The following is a 21,883-nucleotide window of genomic DNA, read 5'->3' on the forward strand; positions in this document are numbered from 1 at the left end:
CCATATCAATGGCAGAAGGCGCTATACATATTATCCATCACAGAAACGTGATTGCACAATACCTCGGGCCCTACCCTTTTCCTTGTCATACCTAAGAATTATTCAATATTTCATAAAGATAGATTGTATTCCAGAGGGGCCAGGGGTGGCCGTTATCGCTAAAGACTCCCTAGGCATTAAAGAAGCCAACATCGTGGCCATCCAATCAGGTGAACTACTCACTGTATCACATAGCCACCATAACCTTTCATCTTATATATTGACCACCTGGCCCTGTGCTGTCCTTTGCAGACAAGATCACACAGCTCCTCTCAGCTGATGCCAAGCCTTCCTCTAGAAGTGTCCTTCTGGATGATGTTAACTTAGACTACAATGACAGCACTGACTCCAATGCCCTGGCTTTAGCAGATACACAATGTATCCTGAGCCCTAGCCACAACAAATGCTGAATCCTAGTTTGGCTGGCCAAACGTGATTGCAACATAATAATTGCTCCAAATGTGAACTGCCTCTGGTCAGATCACAACATCATCTCCTTTAGCATCTTTATTGGGAATCAACCAATCTTTCCAGGCCTCTGCCTCCCTTTTCGCTGCATTCTGCCATTTTTATGCACCTTTCTTGCTCCTTTTTTTCATCTTTCCAGGCCTCTGCCTCAAATCTTGCCACTTTCTGCCGTTTTTCTGCCCTTTTCTCTTCTATCGTCAACCTTTTTTCACCTTATCAGGCTTCTACCGTACCTGGTTCTCTTAGGTGACCCCAGGCCTTCCCTCTTTCCTGCCCTCCACCTGCCTCCCCTTCCCCTGATTGGGACCCACTCAGAAGGTGCCGCTCTTTGTGCTCTGTGCCTTCCTTTTTGCTCCTTTCAGCATTTTCCTGCCCCTTTCTCTCCTTTCTTCCCCCTTTGTTCATCTTTCCAGGCCTCGGCCTACCTATTTGCCACTTTCTGCCATTTTCCTGCCCTTTTCTCTTCTTTCTTCCACCTTTTTCACCTTACCAGACCTCTGCCTCAATTTTTGCCCCTTTCTGCCTTTTTCAGTCCCTTTCTCTCCTTCCTTCCTTCCTCCTTTGTTCATCTTCCCAGTCCTCTGATTACATTTTCGCCACTTCCTGCTGTTATTTGGCCCCTTTCTCCTCTTTCTTCTTCCTTTTTTCACCCTACCAGGCCTCTACCATAACTGGCTCTCTTAGGTAACCCCTGTCCTGCCCTCTTTCCTGCCCCCCACCCGCCTCCCATTCTCCTGATTGGGTCCTCCTAAGAGGGAGGTGCTTCTTAACAGTGTCGCCAAGGCAGCCCCTGCCTGGGCATCCCTTGGCTAGGGGCCCAAAGGCAAAGGGCAGCTCCCGAAGAGGCAGCTCCAGTCCGTGTTTGCCTGTGTTCACCAGGGAAGCCTGCCACCACCAACCATCAGCAACTGATATGGTAAGAATGGTCTGGGTGGGGAATACAGCAATTGCTGTATTCCGGAAAGCCCTCCTGCCACTGCAGAATAGCTGTTTAAAGGTAAGGCAGTTTCATTACAGGCTGCAGGACACCATATGCGGGGACATGTCATGCCTTGTGCAGATGTTAAAACCTGACGGCCCTTCCTTAGCTGTGGAAGGGTATCCCTTAAAATAAGGCAACTACTGCAAACCTGCTTTTGTAACGTACTAAATGAAAATGTTGTTTAAAAAAACAACATTGTCATAGCTCGATTTAGAAAGACCGCTCTGTGACTGCACAGAGAGATCTTTCTAAATCTAACTATCACGCCCCTGTCACACATGAGTGTGCACAGGGGCTGACAGGTGCAGCCGAGAAAAGCATGGGAAGGCAGAAGTGAGGTAGGTGTGTGTGCTTGTGTGTGTGTGTGTGTGTTTGCACGTCTGCGTGTATGTTGAGGGGTGGTGTTTAGAGTGTGTGGGGGCTAGGGCGAGGGGTATATGCATTGGTGCTTGTGTTAGTGTGTTAGTAAGGGGAGGGTTTAAGGACGGTTACAGGCGGAGAGGATGCAGGAATAATGGGTGGGTAGGTGACGAGGACGGGGGACGCTGAAAAGTGAAGTTGGTGAATATTAAGGCTGCAGCAAACCGGCTGAAACAAATCAGTCTTTTTTGTTTTCTGCCTTTAATATTCGACAATATCACATTCAACATTTCTAATGGTTCATTGTTTAGCTTGTGCACAGAGCTTTCCACTGAGCTCTGACAGAGATCACTGTCTAGTAAGGGGTCGGGAGATAATGCATATTCGAGGTTTTAGTGTCGTTGGATTGCACATACTATGCCTAATCCCCCTTTCTTTCACTGCCAGCATGCTTCTCTTTCCTGCAACTGTCACTCCCTTTTGTTCATCGGATGACCAACCCAGTTTCTAGGAACCTAAACTCAACTATTCATATTTCCTGCTCCTCATCTCATCGCATTCCCCATGGACAGCCCCATGCAGTGTTTCAGCATCATTCTGAAACTGGAGTAAAGGAGCTGCCTCGATACCTGATGACTCGTGTGGGCACATGAGAGGCAATTGATTTTCAACTTGTGGCTGTGCGCTGTGAATGAGGGATTTGAGGGTTTTTGCCGATACTAGAGAAGACCTCTGGGAGAAACAATAAGGGATGCTGGCCCCTACACTGATTGCCTAAACAAATTTATTTTATTGCTGTAAAGGGTAAAAATCCCAGCAGGTCCACTGACCACAGCACCTGAGTAAGACAGTGGCAGGTTAAACCAACTCTGTGAGCCAACCAGCAAACTAAGGAAGGTGGAATGAGCATCTGGAGTTGTCATCTCTCAAGCAGCTCTTTTTCTGAACCAAACGTTCATGCCTCCCATTACTCTTGGTGCTTCACTTATTTCATTTCGTCATTTGTATAGCGCCTTTCACCATGGGTACAGTTCCAACGCGCTGTAGGTTAATCGCCCTCGGAGGGACTGAAGTCCGAAGTATGGGAAAGTTAGGAGGTGCTAGTATGCATAATGGCCATTAAAGGTTACGAGGGCTTGGCTGAGTCCCTGCCAGCCACCCATGTTTAATTTGTGTTTGGGTGGAGAGAGGTACACTAGGGGAATAAGGTGGAGGGGTGGGTGTAAGAGGTTAGTCAGTTATGTGAGCAGCTACAGTTCATATTTTTTGTCGTGAAAGGTAGCTAAATTCTTATGGCAGAAGTGTTGTGCAAAGTGTCATTCGAGATGTACGTGAAAGCAGATGTATGTGGGGTGTGGCCGTGCATTTGGCTAATTCCAAAGCGCAGAGTACGAGAGGAAACATGCATTGGTTATAATCAAGTGAATGCCTAGAAATGGTACCTTCAGCAAATCCTGAAACATTTAGGTTGATAAATGATGGCAGGTGCATGCATCCAGCGATCATTATGTGGCTGCATGCACTGAACACCAGCCGCCATTCAGCAATTACGAAAATAAGTCATTCTTTACACACACAAACAACAACAAAATGATAGTTGTGAATTCCCCATCCAGGCTCTCCCCTGCCCCTCATCTCATCTGCCAATTCCCAGATCCTTGTTGCACGGAGTGTATTCCCCATCCAGGCTCTCCCCTGCCCGCTCATCTCATCTACCAATTCCCAGATCCTTGTTGCACGGAGTGTATTCCCCATCCAGGCTCTCCCCTGCCCGCTCATCTCATCTACCAATTCCCAGATCCTTGTTGCACGGAGTGTATTCCCCATCCAGGCTCTCCCCTGCCCGCTCATCTCATCTACCAATTCCCAGATCCTTGTTTCACGGAGTGTATTCCCCATCCAGGCTCTCCCCTGCCCCTCATCTCATCTACCAATTCCTTGTTGCACGGAGTGTAAAATGTATCTCTTTCATAGAAAGTGAGAGAGAGAGAGAGAGAGAGAGGGAGGAGAGAGAAAAAGGTGGAGAGACAGAGCGTGACGCAGACAGGCAGACAGAGGCAGGATTTGACAGCTGCAAAGTGAGCCAGTGAAAAGCTTCTCTGCAGAGGTCAGTGGTAAGAGTGCAGAGAAGATGCTAAGTTGTTTTTCCTGGCTCGGCCTTTTTTATACTTTGCTATAACTTCTAATCCTGTATGCCTTTCATGCCTCGTCATGATTTTCTGTTTATGGGGATATTCTGAGCAAATGGGCAATATTGTCAAGCAATACCCTTTTCAGGGTTTTTTTTCCTTTCCTTATGTTTACGGAGATCAACACCATCCACCTTGGGGGCCGTCTCGTCTACGCCCTTGGCATTTGTAACAATAGAGATGGTTGCTACTGACTCTATCATGTACCCTATTTTCATGATGTATTCTTAGTTCATTTGGGCTGGGCGAGTTCCAGATGAACCATTACCCGACCGAACTCGGCCACTGTTACCCACCATAGCGTTTCATATGACAGAGGGCCGGGCTAGCACATTCCATAATATTGAGGTGCCAGTGTTTCGCTGCATTCAGAAGGATGGACACCCACTGCACCCCTCTCTTATTCCACCTACGTTTCCATTCCCATTTACCGATCACCCAGTCTATTCTTGGCTTACCCACTCTTGGCCTTTTGACTTGGCCATCCGTGCTGGAGTGTGTTGATCAGAAAAATGAAATTATTTTCGGAAAAAAGCCCCCATGCATGGGGTTCCCCTGAGCACACCCCGAGTGCATCAGACAGCCACACACCACAGTTATTAACTTGTATAAGTCTCACACCTGCCTTCAAGTAAACATGCTCTGCTCATACAGGCACTTTAGAATTCCCCCTACATTCTTTTGCACTCGTTTCCAGGATCCATCTGGCTGGAACCATATGCACCCAAACTACCAGGCGCATCCTCCCTCTCCTTCTCACCTGCCTCGGATTGAATCCCTGTTTGTTTTATCTTTATCCTTTTTCCTTTCCCCATATGCCCTTATCCCCTTTTCCCTTTCCCTTACAGAGTATTGTATCGTACTGCGTTTGTCATTTATATAGTGCCACTTACCCAGTTCTATGGGCTCAATGCGCTTTGTGTTTGGAACGCCCTCAGGGACCGAAGTCCATGTATGGGAGACTCTAAGAGTTAACGTTAAGATGCGTTTGTGCATTCTGCCAGGATAGGGCTTAGGTGGCTGGTTAGGCTCCAGTAAGCATCCCGGAGGTCAGGCACGTGGGTGCGTGCTGTTGGTGGTTTAGGGTAGAGTGCTAGTCCCGGAGACTCGATGTGCGCCCAGCTGGACTGACATTTTTTGAAGGTTGTTGCTGTATACTAATGGCAGAGGTGTTGAGGTACGCCAGGGGTTTCGGTGTGCACGGCTGTATGAGCTGGTAGTCCGGGTTTGCATAGCCATAGCTGCATTCTATAGTGCCTGGATGGCTGGCTGTGCCTGCGGTAAGTGTCCACAGACATGGTGCTAGTTTAACATACCTTAAACTCAGATGCAGTTATCTTGTATCTGGGTATGATCGTGTTACCCAGGTCAGCGGCACAATAGGCCAACTTCCAGAAACGCCTGTGCACTCTGAGACCACCACAGTAGTGACTTGGTGCGATATAAAAGCTTTATAACATGTCATAACACAATGTGGCACCCCTTGGGGTGGAGTTATTTAGCCAAGCTAACCAGGCTCTTATAGGCTACAAGCAGGAGCTAAATAGCTCACAGCTCCCCTCAATTCCGAACCCCGCAGGCTGGACAGTGAGAAGAGAGTGTAAAAAGGAAAAGGCCATGTGGAGGGCAGTGTTTCCCAGAGTCTACATATCATCAGGGCATTGTACGCAGGGAGACAGCAGCTACACAAGTTTAGGGCCTTCTCCGCCTAATAAGCGGGAAGGCGAGGGTGCAGAATCCCTCCACCCAAGGCCAGTAGAATGCCACAGCAATCCTGCAACAGCTGTGGCCAGACCTAAATTAGATCCATGTCAAATTCTGAAACAGCTGAAAAGCTAAACATCCACCTCCCCATCCATGGGAAAGAAAAGACTGACAACAATGACACGCAGTGTGGAGGCAGCCAGCACCGGGTCATTCCGTATAGTGTGTGATTTCACACAGGGTGGGGGGGTGGTGGGACCTGGGTTCACACACAGACGAAAAAGCTGGGGCCAGAAACCTGGGCTCTGTTGGTTCCATACAGTGGAGCAGCTGGCCCTCTGTAATTCCATACAGTGCAGTAAACAGGAGTCAGATTATTCTAAGAAGGGAGAAGAGGGGCCCTGGGATAACACACTCTGGGGATTACAGACCGTGAAAGAAGCTGAGGCCTGAGGAATCTGTGCCGTGCAGAAACCTGGGCCTGGGGACTCCATACAATGAAGAAAGCAGGACTGGGCGACTGCAACTAGTGGAGCATTGTGTGCCCCCTTGTCGTCATGGAGTGGAGATGCCTCGGTCTAGGAATTCCAAAGCTCGGCACTGGGGATTCCACGCGGCTAGTTCAGTACTGGAGAATCCATGCAGTGGATGCAGTGGAGGGGTCTGAAGTAAGGGGATTCCATAGAGTGAAGCAAGCTGGGTCCATGCAATTCTGCACACTGGAGGAAACTGGCCCATGCAGAGGAGGAAGGAATCGGAGCCGGAGGATTAAGTGTCAGTGGAGGAAGCTGGACCCTGGGGTTAAACTGAGCCCACATGATTGCATAGGGTGGAGGAAGTTTGGCCCTGGAGATTCCTTGCCATGGAGGAAGACGAGGTCCTATAATTTAATACCACCAAGAAACGTGAGCCTGTGGTTTCCACCCTGAGGGACAAGTTGGGCTCCAGTGATTCATTGAGTGGAGGAAGCTGGAATATGCCTTCCCACTTAGTAGAGGAAACAAGACACTGGTGATTTTACACAGTGGAGGCAGCAATACCCTGGTGACTCCTAGGAAGCTGGTGAGTCTGTATCTGTACAGTGGAAGGGGGATTCCATATAATGGATACCTTGCGGTGAATACGCTGCTTTCACGGCAAGGTATCCATTATATACAGCTGGCTCTAGTAGGCCTATATGCTGAACAGTCCATGCTGTGGTGGGAGCAAGGCCTTGCAAACCGCTAACCAGCGGTAGCAACTACCCACACACTTTTCATACAATAGAAGAAGCAAGCCATTAATCACTCTGTAAAGTGAAGGAATCTGCCAACGGCTAATGTTGTACAGATGAGGGCCTGGGAATTAAACATAGAGGAGGAAGATATGTACAGGGATTTCAAAGAGTGGATGCAGCTGAACCCTGGTGAACAGAAAGAGGGGAGGAGCTTGGGATCTTTTGATTCCAGAGAGGGAGTAAGCTAGGGAGGATAGCTCAGGGGCAACATGCTCACCTTGGAAGCAAGATGACACGCAGCAACACAGGTTCGATCCCTGGTTCCGGGCTTAGAAACCTCAGGGTATTAAGGCGTTATAAATAACCTGTCATGTCATGGGGATTTCTAAATGTGCATAAAGCAGGGCCATATGTGTTGCATGGAGCGAGAACTCTTGCCTTTGTGATTCTGTGGAATGCAAAATGCTGTCTTGTGATCTCATAAAGTAGATAACGGTAGGCCTTTACATAGCCGCCAAGTACATGGGGGCACAGGAGGCAATTGTCCCACCCTCCCCCTTCTCCTTTAGCAACAAGGGCCTACGTGTAGTTTTGTCCCCGTTGAGATGTTGCCAGTGTTTGCATGGGACGACCAAGAACAAAACACAAAATCGAGCTTGAGTGCCGGGATCATGAAGATCACTGGGCGCGAGCTTGGTGGAGTGTTAGCGTGTATCTTGCCAAAATAGCAATTGCTGCTCACTTCCAAGGGGGGAGCCAGCCTCGTCATTGGATCAAGTGAGCCTTGAGTGAAGGCGGGGTGGGAGGCAGGCCAAGGCTGTTTGATGGAAGCAGGAGTGGTAGGGGGGAGAAGGGGATCCTAAAGCAGAATGCTGCAAAGATAGCGCAGCAGCTTAGGCAGCTGTTGCTAAGATGCTGTCGGTTTGCACTTTCCTGTAAAAGGTATGTTTTTTCTCCCAATTCCTGCTGTAAAATGTGTTTTGGCCGGGCATTGAGCACAACTCCCTTGCTTCGCTCAGTATGGAGATTTCTGCCCCTCTCGCATGGGCCTTTGATACAGGTGGTATTGATGAGTCCATGCAGCAGGGAAACAGGGCTCTGCTGATGTCATGGTGTGTACAGGCCGCACCCCAGTGGTTGCTGAGTGGGGAAGTGTGTGTCCGGTGGGTTAATGCATAAAGGAGAGCCTTGTGCTGGTGGATTCGTGTAGTGCAGGGTGCAGGGCTCTGGTGATGTCATAGTGTGTACAGGCTGCACCCCAGTGAGTGCTTAGTGGGGAAGTGTGTGTTTGGTGGGTGGATGCATAAAGGAGAGCCTTGTGCTGGTGGATTTGTGTAGTGCAGGGCTCTGCTGATGTCATAGTGTGTACCCCAGTGATTGGTCAGTGGGGAAGTGTGTGTCCGCTGGGTGGATGCATAAAGGAGAGCCTTGTGCTGGTGGATTCGTGTAGTGCAGGGCTCTGCTGATGTCATAGTGTGTACCCCAGTGATTGGTCAGTGGGGAAGTGTGTGTCCGGTGGGTGGATGCATAAAGGAGAGCCTTGTGCTGGTGGATTCGTGTAGTGCAGGGCTCTGGTGATGTCATAGTGTGTACCCCAGTGATTGGTCAGTGGGGAAGTGTGTGTCCGGTGGGTGGATGCATAAAGGAGAGCCTTGTGCTGGTGGATTCGTGTAGTGCAGGGCTCTGGTGATGTCATAGTGTGTACCCCAGTGATTGGTCAGTGGGGAAGTGTGTGTCCGGTGGGTGGATGCATAAATGAGAGCCTTGTGCTGGTGGATTCGTGTAGTGCAGGGCTCTGGTGATGTCATAGTGTGTACCCCAGTGATTGGTCAGTGGGGAAGTGTGTGTCCGGTGGGTGGATGCATAAAGGAGAGTCTTGTGCTGGTGGATTCGTGTAGTGCAGGGCTCTGCTGATGTCATAGTGTGTACAGGCCGCACCCCAGTGAGTGCTTAGTGGGGAAGTGTGTGTTCGGTGGGTGGATGCATAAAGGAGAGCCTTGTGCTGGTGGATTCGTGTAGTGCAGGGCTCTGCTGATGTCATAGTGTGTACCCCAGTGATTGGTCAGTGGGGAAGTGTGTGTTCGGTGGGTGGATGCATAAAGGAGAGCCTTGTGCTGGTGGATTAGTGTAGTGCAGGGCTCTGCTGATGTCATATTGTGTACCCCAGTGATTGGTCAGTGGGGAAGTGTGTGTCCGCTGGGTGGATGCATAAAGGAGAGCCTTGTGCTGGTGTATTCGTGTAGTGCAGGACTCTGCTGATGTCATAGTGTGTACCCCAGTGATTGGTCAGTGGGGAAGTGTGTGTCCGGTGGGTGGATGCATAAAGGAGAGCCTTGTGCTGGTGTATTCGTGTATTGCAGGGCTCTGCTGATGTCATAGTGTGTACCCCAGTGATTGGTCAGTGGGGAAGTGTGTGTCCGCTGGGTGGATGCATAAAGGAGAGCCTTGTGCTGGTGTATTCGTGTAGTGCAGGGCTCTGGTGATGTCATAGTGTGTACCCCAGTGATTGGTCAGTGGGGAAGTGTGTGTCCGGTGGGTGGATGCATAAAGGAGGGGAAGTGTGTGTCCGCTGGGTGGATGCATAAAGGAGAGCCTTGTGCTGCTGTATTCGTGTAGTGCAGGGCTCTGCTGATGTCATAGTGTGTACCCCAGTGATTGGTCAGTGGGGAAGTGTGTGTCCGGTGGGTGGATGCATAAAGGAGAGCCTTGTGCTGGTGTATTCGTGTAGTGCAGGGCTCTGCTGATGTCATAGTGTGTACCCCAGTGATTGGTCAGTGGGGAAGTGTGTGTCCGCTGGGTGGATGCATAAAGGAGAGCCTTGTGCTGGTGGATTCGTGTAGTGCAGGGCTCTGGTGATGTCATAGTGTGTACCCCAGTGATTGGTCAGTGGGGAAGTGTGTGTCCGGTGGGTGGATGCATAAAGGAGAGCCTTGTGCTGGTGGATTCGTGTAGTGCAGGGCTCTGCTGATGTCATAGTGTGTACCCCAGTGATTGGTCAGTGGGGAAGTGTGTGTCCGGTGAGTGGATGCATAAAGGAGAGCCTTGTGCCGGTGGATTCGTGTAGTGCAGGTCTCTGCTGATGTCATAGTGTGTACCCCAGTGATTGGTCAGTGGGGAAGTGTGTGTCCGGTGGGTGGATGCATAAAGGGGAGTCTTGTGCTGGTGGATTCGTGTAGTGCAGGGCGCAGGGCTCTGGTGATGTCATAGTGTGTACAGGCCGCACCCCAGTGAGTGCTGAGTGGGGAGGTTTGTGTCCGGTGGGTGGATGCATAAAGGAGAGCCTTGTGCTGGTGGATTCGTGTAGTGCAGGGCTCTGGTGATGTCATAGTGTGCACAGGCTGCACCCCAGTGATTGGTTAGTGGGGAAGTGTGTGTCCGGTGGGTGGATGCATAAAGGAGAGCCTTGTGCTGGTGGATTCGTGTAGTGCAGGGCTCTGCTGATGTCATAGTGTGTACCCCAGTGATTGGTCAGTGGGGAAGTGTGTGTCCGGTGGGTGGATGCATAAAGGGGAGTCTTGTGCTGGTGGATTCGTGTAGTGCAGGGCGCAGGGCTCTGGTGTTGTCATAGTGTGTACAGGCCGCACCCCAGTGAGTGCTGAGTGGGGAGGTGTGTGTCCGGTGGGTGGATGCATAAAGGAGAGCCTTGTGCTGGTGGATTTGTGTAGTGCAGGGCTCTGGTGATGTCATAGTGTGCACAGGCTGCACCCCAGTGAGTGCTTAGTGGGGAAGTGTGTGTCCGGGGGGTGGATGCCTAAAGGAGAGCCTTGTGCTGGTGGATTCGTGTAGTGCAGGGCGCAGGGCTCTGCTGATGTCATAGTGTGTACAGGCTGCACCCCAGTGAGTGCTTAGTGGGGAAGTGTGTGTCCGGTGGGTGGATGCATAAAGGAGAGTCTTGTGCTGGTGGATTCGTGTAGTGCAGGGCTCTGCTGATGTCATAGTGTGTACAGGCCGCACCCCAGTGAGTGCTTAGTGGGGAAGTGTTTGTTCGGTGGGTGGATGCATAAAGGAGAGCCTTGTGCTGGTGGATTCGTGTAGTGCAGGGCTCTGCTGATGTCATAGTGTGTACCCCAGTGATTGGTCAGTGGGGAAGTGTGTGTCCGCTGGGTGGATGCATAAAGGAGAGCCTTGTGCTGGTGGATTCGTGTAGTGCAGGGCTCTGCTGATGTCATAGTGTGTACCCCAGTGATTGGTCAGTGGGGAAGTGTGTGTCCGGTGGGTGGATGCATAAAGGAGAGCCTTGTGCTGGTGTATTCGTGTAGTGCAGGGCTCTGGTGATGTCATAGTGTGTACAGGCCGCACCCCAGTGAGTGCTGAGTGGGGAGGTGTGTGTCCGGTGGGTGGATGCATAAAGGAGAGCCTTGTGCTGGTGGATTCGTGTAGTGCAGGGCTCTGCTGATGTCATAGTGTGCACAGGCTGCACCCCAGTGATTGGTTAGTGGGGAAGTGTGTGTCCGGTGGGTGGATGCATAAAGGAGAGTCTTGTGCTGGTGGATTCGTGTAGTGCAGGGCTCTGCTGATGTCATAGTGTGTACAGGCCGCACCCCAGTGGTTGCTGAGTGGGGAAGTGTGTGTCCGGTGGGTGGATGCATCAAGGAGAGCCTTGTGCTGGTGGATTCGTGTAGTGCAGGGTGCAGGGCTCTGCTGATGTCATAGTGTGTACAGGCCGCACCCCAGTGAGTGCTGAGTGTGGAAGTGTGTGTCCGGTGGGTGGATGCATAAAGGAAAGCCTTGTGCTGGTGGATTTGTGTAGTGCAGGGCTCTGGTGATGTCATTGTGTTTTCAGGCCGCACCCCAGTGAGTGCTTAGTGGGGAAGTGTGTGTCCGGTGGGTGGATGCATAAAGGAGAGCCTTGTGCTGGTGGATTCGTGTAGTGCAGGGCTCTGGTGATGTCATAGTGTGTACCCCAGTGGTTGCTGAGTGGGGAAGTGTGTGTCCGGTGGGTGGATGCATAAAGGAGAGCCTTGTGCTGGTGGATTCGTGAAGTACAGGGCGCAGGGCTCTGCTGATGTCATAGTGTGTACAGGCCGCACCCCAGTGGTTGCTGAGTGGGGAAGTGTGTGTCCGGTGGGTGGATGCATAAAGGAGAGCCTTGTGCTGGTGGATTCGTGTAGTGCAGGGCTCTGGTGATGTCATAGTGTGTACAGGCCGCACCCCAGTGAGTGCTTAGTGGGGAAGTGTGTGTCCGGTGGGTGGATGCATAAAGGAGAGCCTTGTGCTGGTGGATTCGTGTAGTGCAGGGCTCTGGTGATGTCATAGTGTGTACCCCAGTGAGTGCTTAGTGGGGAAGTGTGTGTCCGGGGGGTGGATGCATAAAGGAGAGCCTTGTGCTGGTGTATTCGTGTAGTGCAGGGGTCTGGTGATGTCATAGTGTGCACAGGCTGCACCCCAGTGATTGGTTAGTGGGGAAGTGTGTGTCCGGTGGGTGGATGCATAAAGGAGAGCCTTGTGCTGGTGGATTCGTGTAGTGCAGAACGCAGGGCTCTGGTGATGTCATAGTGTGTACCCCAGTGGTTGCTGAGTGGGGAAGTGTGTGTCCGGTGGGTAGAGGCATACAGGAGAGCCTTGTGCTGGTGGATTCGTGAGTGCAGGACGCAGCGCTGTGGTGGGCTCTCAGTGAAGGCAGCAGAGAGTTATTTTCCCGGCATCACTCTCTTACCCCGACTCATTCCTTACATCACTCTCGATGCTTCCGCCTTCTTTCCTTGCAACACTCCCTAGTCCTCTTAGTCCCTGCCCCCGTCTCTGCTGCCTAGCTGTCTAGTCCTGCGTCGCTGTCTTTTCTCTGGCTTTCTCTTATTGCATCCTTCTAGGTGTCCTCGTGCACTGTCTCCTGACGTCACTCTCTATTCCCTTACTTGACCCTTCCATCCTTCATCCTTTTCCTTGCATTCCCTCGCTCTTGCATAATTTCACTATGACCTTACTCTCCGCTCTTGCATCACACTATACCAGCGCCGGCTCAAGGTGTGCTCATAGGGTGCGGCCGCACAAGGGCGCCCCCATGGGACAGGGCACCCTGCGTGCCTCTTGCTCAGTGTCATGTAAACAGCGCCTGTTATAGAGTCACATAATGGCTCTTAAATAGGCGCTATTTGCATGACACTGAGCTGGAGGCAAGGCGCCCTTAAACACACTTCACAAGAATAGCAGGCAGCTCAGTTCTGTTGTTATTTAACAGAAGGGTAGCCCTATAGTGTTAGGACTGTGGCCAAAACACACTGTTTCTAACAAAAAAATGTCCTAACACTTTTAATTACAACAAGCATCAATTTGGCTTATTCCTTCATGAATTTATGCGAGGTACTTAGTCCCTCAATTACCTCACAGAACATCTTGGTAGGCATGTATGCTGGTCAAAGAACATCCTTTACATTCTATGACCTTTGTGAGCGTTTCACGTTGCCCCGTTTTATTGATTCGTAACTGTTGTATCGTGCCTGGTGTGAATGCAGGTGCTTGGGAATGCGTGAGGGAATGTCAGTGTGTCTGAGAGAATGTTTAGCTGTGAGTGCAGGAATGCCTGCAGTGAAGGTTCCAGAGGAGGTCAGTTGGAGAGACTCTGCTTGGGTCCCGGGACCCAGTGGGTCACACTTGTCATCTTGATGGCTCTTTATGTGTATGGAATAAAGCTTACTTATGGAACCTGACAGATGTGTCCAAGGAACTTACTTTTCTACATAAACCAACATGAAATTCAACTTAAGAACTAGGATGATAATTTCTTGCTGTACCGTGCTCCTGATAATTATATATTTATACATTCTTGCAAACAAGTAGGACAAAACATTGTGTTACACCTTCTCTCTTTGTGTAGTCAATACCTTCTTTTGTTGTGAGCATCGCTTACTTCTTAAATACACAAATGTTGAACAGATCCTGTTCCTATTTCAACAAAGTCTACACATTAGATTCTTATGTTGACAACATTGATAAAAAACACTTAATTACTGTGACAGGGTTACCTAACAATCAGCACAGAAAACAAAAAACTAGATACCAGATACCATTGGAGCACTAATAGAAAAACACACACAAATAACAGTCATAGGCCCTCATACCGAGGTTGGTGCTAGTCATGGCGCTATCAGCGCCATGACTAGCACCAATACCGGTACCGCCACCGACGTGGTGGTATATGGACTTACCGGTCCATTCTGCCCTTTGCGGGACCGGTAAATCCCCATTTGAAATGCCATTCCCCATTCCCATTTGAGCCGCCATAGGGAAGGGGGCAATAACGGTACCGCAAATTGCAGTACCGTTATTGGCACCGGTATCCCTTTGCGGGTCCCATCCTTAACGCCTGCTAAAACCAGGCGTTAAGGAACGACCCGCAAAGGGACCTCGAAATAGGGCGCAAAGGGATTACCGGCACCGGTGTCATTACCGGTGCCCGGTATCCCTTTGCGCCCAGGTCATAATGACCCCCATAGTAATTAAGTGTTTTTCACCAATGTTGTCAACATAAGAATTTAATGTGCAGACTTTGTTGAAATAGGAACAACAGGGTCTGTTCAACATTTGTGTATTTAAGACTTAAGCAATGCTCACAACAAAAGAAGGTATTGACTACACAAAGAGAGAAGGTGCAGCACAATGTTTTGTCCTACTTGTTTGTAAGAATGTCTAAATATACCATTGCCAGGAGCACGGTACAGTAGGAAATGATCCTGCCATGTCTTAAATTGAAGGTTATGTTTGTTTATCCACCACGTCCACTTTTGTAAACTTGTCTTTTTTTCCTGCCTGCTTGTTTATAAGTGAAATACAGCACACCACAAAATGGTAAATGTGGCAGTGTTTAGTGTTATGAATCAATAAAACAGGGCAATGTGAAACGCCCCCAAAAGTCATAGAATATAGGGGATTTTCTTTGACCAGCATGCATGTCTAGCAAGATGTTCTGTGAGGGAATTGAGGCACTTAGTAACTTGCGTAAATTAATGAAGGAATAAACCAAATTGATGCTTGCTGTAATTAAAAGTGTTAGGACATTCTTTTGTTATAATCAGTTCTGTTGTTTGGCTGGTACTTGCTCTAGCATCAATCAAACAGCAGAACTGGGCCGCCTGCTTTTCTACATTAGTGGTGGCGCGGCGGGGGCGCACAAATCTTGCACATGGCGCTGGCAGAGCTAGGGCCAGAACTGCACTATACCCTCTTTCTCTTTCCTTGCATCGCTCTCTAGCTCCTTGCTCTTTTCCTCCAGCACTCTATGTCCTCACTCTCTTTTGCTGCATTACTCTATACCCTCACTCTCTTTCCTCGCACCGATCTCTAGCTCTTTGCTCTTTTCCTCCAGCACTCTATACCCTCACTCTTTCCTTGCATCGCTCTCTAGCTCCTTGCTCTTTTCCTCCAGCACTCTATGTCCTCACTCTTTTTTCCTGCATCACTCTACACCCTCACTCTCTTTCCTCGCATCACTCTCTAGCTCCTTGCTCTTTTCCTCCAACACTCTATGTCCTCACTCTCTTTTCCTGCATTACTCTATACCCTCACTCTCTTTCCTCGCACCGATCTCTAGCTCCTTGCTCTTTTCCTCCATCACTCTATGTCCTCACTCTCTTTTCCTGCATCACTCTATACACTCACTCTCGTTCCTCGCATCGCTCTCTAGCGCCTTGCTCTTTTCCTCCGTCACTCTATGTCCTCACTCTCTTTCCTTGCATCTCTCTCTAGCTCCTTTCTCTTTTCCTCCATCACTCTATGTCCTCACTCTCTTTCCTTGCATCTCCTCTCTAGCTCCTTGCTTTTTCCCTCCATCACTCTGTCCTCACTCTCTTTTCCTGCATCACTCTATACCCTCACTCTATTTCCTCGCAACGCTCTCTAGCTCCTTGCTCTTTTCCTCCATCACTCTATGTCCTCACTCTCTTTCCCTGCATCACTCTATGTCATCACTCTCTTTCCTTGCATCACTCTCTAGCTCCTTGCTCTTTCCCTCCATCACTCTTTCCTTGCATGGCTCTCTAGCTCCTTGCTCTTTTCCTCCATCACTCTATGTCCTCACTCTCTTTTCCTGCATCACTCTCCACCCTCACTCTCTTTCCTCGCATCGTTATCTAGCTCTTTGCTTTTTCCCACCATCACTCTATGTCTTCACTCTCTTTTCCTCCATCACTCTGTCTTCACTCTCTTTTCCTGCATCATTCTATATCATCGCTCCCTTTTCTTGCATCTCTGCCTCGTTCCACACTTTTTCTTCTGTCACCCTTGCTAGTCTCCTACTCTCCGTTTCCTTGCACCACATTCTATACCAGTGGTCTGCAGCCTTTGTCTAGCCAGATGTTCTGGACTACAATTCCCATCATTCCTAAACTGGACAGTCAATAGCCAGGTGGCATGGGAACTGTAGTTCGAAATATCTGGAGAGCCAAAGGTTGCAGACCCCTGCTCTATACCGATACGCTTTCCTCGCATCACACTCTGGATCCACACATCTCTTGCATCACTCTTGCTAGTCCCCTCTCTGTTTCCTTGCATCACACTCTGTACTGGCACGCTTTCCTTGCATCACACTCCGATCCACACATCTCTTGCATTACTCTTGCTAGTGCCCTCTCTGTTTCCTTGCATCACACTCTGTACTGGCACATTTTCCTTGCATCACACTCTAGTTCCACACGTGTTCCTGCTTCACTCTTGTGAGTCTCCTACTCTCCGTTTCCTTGCATCACACTCTGTAATAACACGTTTTCCTTACATCACACTCTGGATCCACACATCTCATGCATCACTCTTGCTAGTCGCCTACTCTCTGTTTCCTTGCATCACACTCTGGTTTCACACTTTTTCTTGCATCACTCTTGCTAGTCCCCTCTCTGTTTCCTTGCATAACACTCTGTTCTGGCATGCTTTCCTTGCATCACGCACACACTGGATCCACACATTTCTTGCATCACTCTCGCTGGTCCCCTCTCTGTTTCCTTGCATAACACTCTGTACTAACATGCTTTCCTTGCATCACACTCTGGATCCACACATTTCTTGCATCACTCTCGCTAGTCCCCTCTCTGTTTCCTTGCATCACACTCTGTACTGGCACGCTTTCCTCGGATCACACTCTGGATCCACACATCTCTTGCATCACTCTTGCTAGTCCCCTCTCTGTTTCATTGCATCACACTCTGCACTGGCACGCTTTCCTTGCATCACACTCTGGATCCACACATTTCTTGCATCACACTTGCTTGTCCCCGCTGTTTCCTTGCATCACACTCCGAATCCACACATCTCTTGCATCACTCTTGCTAGTGCCCTCTCTGTTTCCTTGCATCACACTCTGTACTGGCACGTTTTCCTTGCATCACACTCTGGTTCCACACGTGTTCTTGCCTCACTCTTGTGAGTCTCCTACTCTCCGTTTCCTTGCATCACACTCTGTAATAACACGTTTTCCTTACATCACACTCTGGATCAACACATCTCTTGCATCACTCTTGCTAGTCGCCTACTCTCTGTTTCCTTGCATCACACTCTGTACTGGCACAGTTTCCTTGCATCACACTCTGGATCCACACATTTCTTGCATCACTCTTGCTAGTCCCCGCTGTTTCCTTGCATCACACTCTGGATCCACACATATCTTGCTAATCCCCTCTCTGTTTCCATGCATCACACTCTGTACTGGCACGTTTTCCTTGCATCCCAGTCTGGTTCCACGCTTGTTCTTGCATCACTCTTGTGAGTTTCCTACTCTCTGTTCCTTGCATCACTCTGTAATAACATGCTTTCCTTCCATCACACTCTGGAACCACACATCTCTTGCATCACTCTTACTAGTCCCCTCTCTGTTTCCTTGCATCACACTCTGGATCTACACATTTCTTGCATCACTCTTGCTAGTCCCCACTGTTTCCTTGCATCACACTCTGTAACGGCACGCTTTCCTTGCATCACACTCTGGATCCACACATTTCTTACATCACTCTTGCTAGTCCCCACTGTTTCCTTGCATCACACTCTGTACTGGCACGCTTTGCTTGCATCACACTCTGGATCCACACATTTCTTGCATCACTCTTGCTAGTCCCCGCTGTTTCCTTGCATCACACTCTGGATCCACACATCTCTTGCATCACTCTTGCTAGGCCCCTCTCTGTTTCCTTGCATCACACTCCGTACTGGCACGTTTTCCTTGCATCACACTCTGGTTTCACACTTTTTCTTGCATCACTCTTGCTAGTCCCCTCTCTGTTTCCGTGCATCACACTCTGTACCGAAAAGCTTCCCTTGCATCACACTGAGGTTCCACACTTTTTCTTGCATCACTCATGATAGTCTCCTTCTCTCTGTTTCCTTGCATCACACCCTGTACCGGCACGCCAGGGGTGGAGTGGCCCATAGGGAACTCTGGAGATTTCCCGGTGGGCCTCTGCACCATGGGCCTCTTTTCTGTGGGATTTCCACATTTTCTCATAGGAAAAGCATTGGGCTTGCTGAAAAGGTGTCATACAGGGCCACTTTGAACTTTATTTCCAGGGCCTCTTTTAGTTCCCAGTCCAGCCCTGCGGCACGCTATGCTTGCATCACACTCTGGATCCACACATCTCTTGCATCACTCTTGCTAGCCCCCTCTCTGTCCTTGCATCACACTGTACCAGCACGCTTTGCTTGCATCACACTCTGGTTCCACACTTTTTCTAGCATCACTCTTGCTAGTCCCGTCTCTGTTTCCTTGCATCACACTCTGTACTAGCACGCTTTCCTTGCATCACACTCTGTACCAGCACGCTTTCCTTGCAGCACTGTGTCCCTTCCCCTGAGATCTATACCCCCAATCTTGAATTCGTGTTCTTGCCCTTTCAGTCACGTGACTCTTTTTTTAAGAATGCTGCGTGTTCCTCCACTCGTCCCCTTGCTGTTTCGCGTCGCCTCTTAGTGTCCTCTCTTGTATGTCTCCTCCTGTTTCTCCCTCTCCCACCTGCCTCATTCTCTCTCACCCCGCGGGCCTCTGAATACTCCTCCTCCCCCTCATCCCAGAACCCTAACGGATCTAATTTAAGACCCCCCCCCTTGTTGCAGCCCACATGTAGTACTCTAGGAACGGCGCTCAAGTAGCCGAGGCCCCATTATTGACCTAGGACCTATGCTGTTTTATGAGACCCCCTGCCCTCTCGGGGGCTCCAGATTGTACAGACAATCGCGGAAAGGGTCAGCGTGCAATTCGCGGACTCTGGTTTGTGCCCGGGGTGGGGTGCGCTCAGATCCAAACTCTCGCCTCTTAAAATGGGGCCGCCATGCGCCCCTCGTTTATACATTGAACCCCTGACCCCCCGTCCGGATAATCGGACGGCTGTGTCGTTATCACTTGTAAACTGAACCGACCTGTGACCCAATCCCCTTTCCAATCAATCTTCCGACAGGCTCCTTATCCCTCCATCTCATATCATTGCTCCCGTCGCCCATCCTCTTCCCGCCTACCCCTCCATCTGCCAGCCCATTCCCCTTGGTGCTTCTCTGCCCACCACACAGCTCCACTCCTCCATCGCCTCTGCCGCTCCCTCTCCTCACTCGCTCCCTCTTCCCTTCCAATATTCCCTCCCCCTCTTCCCGCTCCAGCTCGGGCTCCCCTGTCCATCCATCCCACCGCTCCCGCTGACCGTCACTCTGCCGCCCCCCTCTCTGGTTGTCATTCCAGCACTCCCCTATTCCCACACACGCCCCCCGTCCTCTCTCCCCCTCTTCCCGGAGACACCTGTAGCCATTTTCGGTCCGCTGTGTGTGGCGGCGGCGGCGGCAGGCTCGGGCTGCCGGATCCCGGTTTTTAAGGGGTGGGAAAGGAAGGGTTCGCAGCTTCCATCTCCCACAGCCTTAAATCCGACATTTAATTCCAGGCTCCAGACTGGGAGATCGCCTGCACGCACCCCCCCCCCCCCCCCGCCCCACGGGAGTGGAACAGGTTGGAGAGCGGGAGGGGCGGGGGAGGGAAGCCGATTTGCGATAGAAAAACAAACAAGTTTATTTTGCAGCTGCCAAAGCACAGGGAGCAGTGGGAGGCGGGGACCGCGATCAAAGGACGGGCATCACCCAAACGTGGATCCATAATTTATTAACACAACTTCAGCATGGGGGGTGGTGGGGCTGGGGGGAAGAGGGGGTATATCGAAGGGAACTGGAGCGTTCTTGTTTTTTTTTTTTTTTTTAAGACAAATGGAAACCAGTCTACAAGAGGCTTTCCAAAAAGAGGGATCTTTATGGAGTGAGATCACCGATCTGGGTGGCACTGGTGCTGGGGTGGGGGTTGGTTGAAGGAAAATCTCTCGCCGGGTGATATCTTTATTGAAGCATCAATTCCATATTCTGGGAGCTATTAACACGTGAAGTGCCAGGATATCGCCCTGCTCCACGGCTGCTCACTCCCAGTGCTCCCACAGAGACACGATGTTACTAATGCATTCAGGACTGTCTGCTCCACGCGGGGGAGAGGGGGCGTGGGGGTGGGCCGTGGGGGAGGGGGGTATTTATAGGCACACACAGAGCACAGATTTATTCTCTTCTTTATGATGATGGGGGTGTTTCTAATCATAATGTGTTTTGATATAGCGCTTTAATCGAAAGCGCTTTACAAAGGACATATATACATACATTACTAGTAGAAGGAAAAAGGCCCTACCTTTGAGTATAAACCCCAAGACAGCTCTGTCTCAATGACCATTATAACAATTCCAAACATCCCAAAAATCAGGGCATAGTCACTGAGCCGCTTGCGCTTCTCAAAGAGGGCCCGCCGGTGGCCCAGGCGGTAGCCGATGTTCTGGTGTTTCCTCTTGGTGGTCTTGGGGAAGGTGCTGCTGGCGCTGCCGATGCTACCGGGGTGGTGGTGGTGGAGCTGGTGGTGGTGGAGAAGGGTCTGGGTGGAGTGGTTTTCGTCCCGCGACGAGATGACAATCTCGGGCGGGTGCCCGGCACCAAAGGTCTGCAGGGGCAGCTGGCCCTCGGGCTCACACTCGATGAGGTTCCTGCGGGAGGCGCTCAGGCCGCGCAGGGGCTTCATCACGCCGCCACTATACTTGCACGAGCTCATTGCAATCTCGGTGAAGGGGTTGCTGTCCCGCCGGTGCACCAACGGGCTGGCCTGTCTGTGCTTGTTACAGCCCCCTGCAGCAGCCCCGCCGCCACCCCCGGTCGATGTGGTGGACCCCGGCGAATGACCGGCCAAGTGGTCATTTAAGTTGAGTTGACTTCCATGCCGGGACGAAGTGGGCACAACAGGGCAGGAGTTGGGGCAAGGAGGCACCCTGAAGGCTGTCGGCGAGGAGTTCAACAGGCCGTGGTGTAGGGGTTGCGTGAGGTGGGGATGGTGATGCTGTGGCTGCTGTTCGTCCCCGGCGGGCACACACTGGCACTTGAGGTCTTCATCCAAGTCTCCAACCCCGGAGTCATGGAAGTGGCCAGCGGTTTCCATGATCTGGATTGGTTGGGCTTCCTTCCAAGGACCCCCCAGGCTTGCCCCCCTCTTTCAGAAGGTTTCCACAGGAAGAGAAGACATCAGTGTTGCAGACCACAAGAAGGGCCTTGGCAGGTCTCCCATGTTCTTTGGCTTCGGCTCTGCCTGGCCAGGGCCCAAGGACTGTCCCTCAGAGAGGCATTGTGTGAGTGCAGGGAGGAGGGTGCAGGAGGCCGAGGTAGTGCATGAGGCTCCCGCTCCTCTCTGTCAATACACTCTGCTCTGCTAAGCAGCCGAGCCCGGAGCTCAGCAGCTGGGGCGACGCTCATTGGCTGCGCGAGAATCCTCTTTTAGCCACGCCCCCCACAGCCAGCTCCAGCGGCGAGCGTGCGCTGGGACGCAGAACCTGCTGGGAGTTGCAGTTTGACATCTTCAGAAGCATCCCGGCATTGGTAGGAGCGGGAAAGGGGGGGGGGCGGGGTGGGGGCGCGGCACTGATGAAGGAGACCGGCAGAGATGCCACGGGGGCATGA

General features: G+C 50.8%; 1 protein-coding gene across 1 annotated transcript in view; it reads right to left on the reverse strand.

The window, feature by feature from the left end:
- The window catches only part of KCNN3 (potassium calcium-activated channel subfamily N member 3), a 935,463-nt gene extending 913,849 nt beyond the window's left edge, over nt 1–21,614 (reverse strand). The window contains exon 1 of the mRNA XM_069652077.1: nt 20,577–21,614. Coding sequence (XP_069508178.1) covers nt 20,577–21,368 — 792 coding nt within the window. The 5' untranslated portion in view covers nt 21,369–21,614. The remainder of the gene's footprint in view (nt 1–20,576) is intronic.
- Between the last annotated feature and the right edge of the window lie 269 nt (nt 21,615–21,883).

This window comes from Ambystoma mexicanum, chromosome 1p (genome assembly GCF_040938575.1).
Source record: "Ambystoma mexicanum isolate Mex_15411 chromosome 1p, UKY_AmexF1_1, whole genome shotgun sequence".
Taxonomy (NCBI): Eukaryota; Metazoa; Chordata; class Amphibia; order Caudata; family Ambystomatidae; genus Ambystoma; species Ambystoma mexicanum.